General features: G+C 45.8%; 1 protein-coding gene across 1 annotated transcript in view; it reads left to right on the plus strand.

Annotated features, from left to right (window-relative positions):
• KDM2B (lysine (K)-specific demethylase 2B) overlaps positions 1–3,073 on the plus strand; it is a 91,856-nt gene that overhangs the window by 77,256 nt on the left and 11,527 nt on the right. Inside the window, exon 14 of the mRNA XM_015567266.1 lies at positions 4–57. Within this exon, the coding sequence (XP_015422752.1) occupies positions 4–57 (54 nt within the window). The remainder of the gene's footprint in view (positions 1–3; positions 58–3,073) is intronic.

The following is a 3,073-nucleotide window of genomic DNA, read 5'->3' on the forward strand; positions in this document are numbered from 1 at the left end:
AAGTTCGGGGGCCCCGGGCGGATGAAGCAGAGCTGCATCATGCGGCAGTGCATCGCGGTGAGTGGCACGCGGGGCCTCCCGGCGCCGCAGGACCGGCGCTGCTCTGCGGTAGACCCGGCGCCTCTCTCCATCAGGCCCCCCTACACCGGCGGTTTGTTTCTCTGCTTACAGAGAAGGTTCCCGCAGCAGAAACCCCCGAGAGACGCGCCCTCGGGGAAGAAAGGGGCTCCGATGAGTGCTGTTTTCAGATTCCACAGGGCAGAGCTTCCTGCCATGTGCGCGGGCCCCTTTTTCTTCATCGTCTGATGGTCTTACACCTCCTTCCTCCTCTAGATGACCGGGTGCTTTGAAGTCTCTGCTATTAGGGAGGTTAGGGCAGCCTATCCTGTCTGTGACCCCGTTGCCAGCATTTATGATCCAGCTCATGCAGGCCCTCCCTTCCTTCCTGTCCTACCTTCAAAGTCCGAGGTCTGGGTGGAAGGTCAGTGCTCCTCCTGAAGGGGCAGCCCCCGAGAAAGAGGCTGATTTATGGGGCTCCGGGCGCTGCAGAGCCTGGCCAGCATGGCCCATGGTCTGCCTGTGGGTTCCCTCCCGCATGCACCCATGCAGTCTGCTTTCCCTGGGGTCCCCCCTGTGGGGGTAGGGACAGGATCCTGGGCGAGCTACTCCCAAGGCCCAGCCTGGCATCCGCGAGCCTGCTGTGCCCTCCAAGCCCAGGGGCTCCTCCCCCTTGTCCCTCGACAGGACACACTGTGTTTTGTCTTTTATTGTAAAAAATACATAACAAAATTTACAATTTTAACTTGTTTTTTTTGGCAAAATAAATATATTTTTTGTGCTATATTCAATACATGTGTATAAGGATTTTTGTGGGGGGCGGGGTTTTGGCATAAGAAACATCTTATTCGTACTTAAACTTACTAAAAGTCGATAAGGTCCAATAAATTATCACAATATATTTTCACTTTCTTTTTTCAAAATTTTATTGTTACTTGTACTTACTTCCTAAACAAACGGGCAAAAATCCACTCCCCGATCCACACAACCAAATAAACAGATATATCAATTTCAGTGCACAAATAAAACATTTTTCTTCTGCTCAAACAGGTGTTTTATGTTCACCAATTATATTTTATCTCTATTTTTTTTAAAGGTTTTTTGGGGGATTTTAAAAATACAGTTTACATTCAGTATTATTTTGTATTGCTTTCAGGTGTACAGCATAGTGGTTAGACAATCATCTATTTTACATAGTGTTCCCCCTGATATATCCAGTACCCATCTGGCCCTGTATATAGTTAGCACAGTATTATTGACTATATTTCCTATGCTGTATTTTACATCCCCATCATTTTAACCAGTTTTAAGTGTATAGTACAGTTCATACAACCTATATGCCCATTGTTGTGAAACCGATCTCTGGGACTGTTTCATCTTGCCAAATGGAAACTCTATATCCATTAAACCACAACTCCTCTTTCCCCCTCCCCACCCGCCAACCCCTGGCAGCCACCTTTCTGCTTTCTGCTTCTCAGCAGGACTACTTTAGCCACTGCAAGTGAGTGGAATCAGACAGGGTTTCTCCCTCTGGGACTGGCTTATTTCATCCAGCATAATCCTCTTACGGCTCATCCACTCCGTAGCCTGTGATAGGATTTCACTCTTTTTAAAGGCTGCATGCTATTCCATTGTGTGTTATCTACTGCATTTTCTTCATTCTTTCCTCTGTCCTTGGACATTAAAGTTGCTTCCACCTCTCGGCTATTGTTAATGATGCTGCGATGAGCATGAGTGTGCCGATACCTCTTTGAGGTCCTTTTTTGAATTCTTTAGTATATATATTCCCAGAAGTGGGATTGCTGGATCCTATGTAGTTCTATTTTTTTTTTAAGTTTTTGAGGAACCTCCACACTGTTTTCCATCATGGCTGCACCAGTTCACATTCCCACCAGCTGTGCACGAGGGTTCCAGTTTTCCCCAGGTTTCTTGTTGTCTCCACAATTTCTCGTTATTTTCTGTTTGTTTTTATTTTATTAGAGTGGCCATCCCAGTGGGTATGAGGTGTGATAGGATTTCATTCTGGTTTTGATTTGCATTCCCCTGATGAAGAGTGATATTGAGCTTCTTTTTGTAGGTTCAATATGTGATGACGTCTGTGGGGCTTTTTGGAGAAATGACTTGAGGTCCTTTGCCCAATTTCTAAATTGGATTGCTTCTGTTTTTGTGGTTGTAGTGGGAGCCCTTTGTATAATTTGGACATTCACCACTTACTCACATAACTGATTTGTAAATATTTCCTCCCACCCGTAGGTTGCCTTTTTACTGTTGATTATTTCCTTTGCTGTGCAGAAGTTAAGTTTCATTGCTGCTGTTTTTGTTACATGTACCCAGGTCATTTGAATGGATTTCAGGGAATTTGAGATCCCCCTTGAAATGAAATACAGATTTTTATCTGTGTGCGTGCGTGGGTGCATTTTTGTAGAGAGGTGGTCCATGTGACTTGTTGTGTTCCGTCAGGATTTGAGAGGTTGTCTGTAGAGACCGTTGTTTTTGAAAACAGTGTCACCTAAAACTGGGTGTGCTGGCCATGACCTGGGACTGTCTCTCCTTTGTAGCCTTGTTTTTTCTCTTCCACCCTCTCCCTCCCGCCCAGTGTCCCAGGCCCAGTTAGAGGAAACCTGTCTCTGCTATCACCTATTCTTTTTATGTATATTTATTATTGATTTCAGAGGGAGATAGAGCCCAAGCCAGTTTGGCTCAGACCTGCGGACTGAAAGGTCCTCCCGGGCTCCTGCAGGAGGCAACCAATTGATGTGTTTCTCTCACGTCAATATTTCTCTGTCTTACCCTCTCTCTTCTAAAAATCAATGAAACATATCTTTGGGTGAGGATTAAAAAGAGAGAGAGAGAGAAATAAAACATCAGTGATGAGAGAGACATTAATCGGCTGCCTCCTACACGCCCCACACTGGGGATCGAGCCCACAACCGGGGCATGTCCCCTTGCCCAGAAATCCAACATGACCCCCTGGTTCATAAGTCCACACTCAATCATTGAGCCATGCCAGCTGTGC

Source organism: Myotis davidii, unplaced genomic scaffold (genome assembly GCF_000327345.1).
Source record: "Myotis davidii unplaced genomic scaffold, ASM32734v1 scaffold223, whole genome shotgun sequence".
Classification (NCBI taxonomy): Eukaryota; Metazoa; Chordata; class Mammalia; order Chiroptera; family Vespertilionidae; genus Myotis; species Myotis davidii.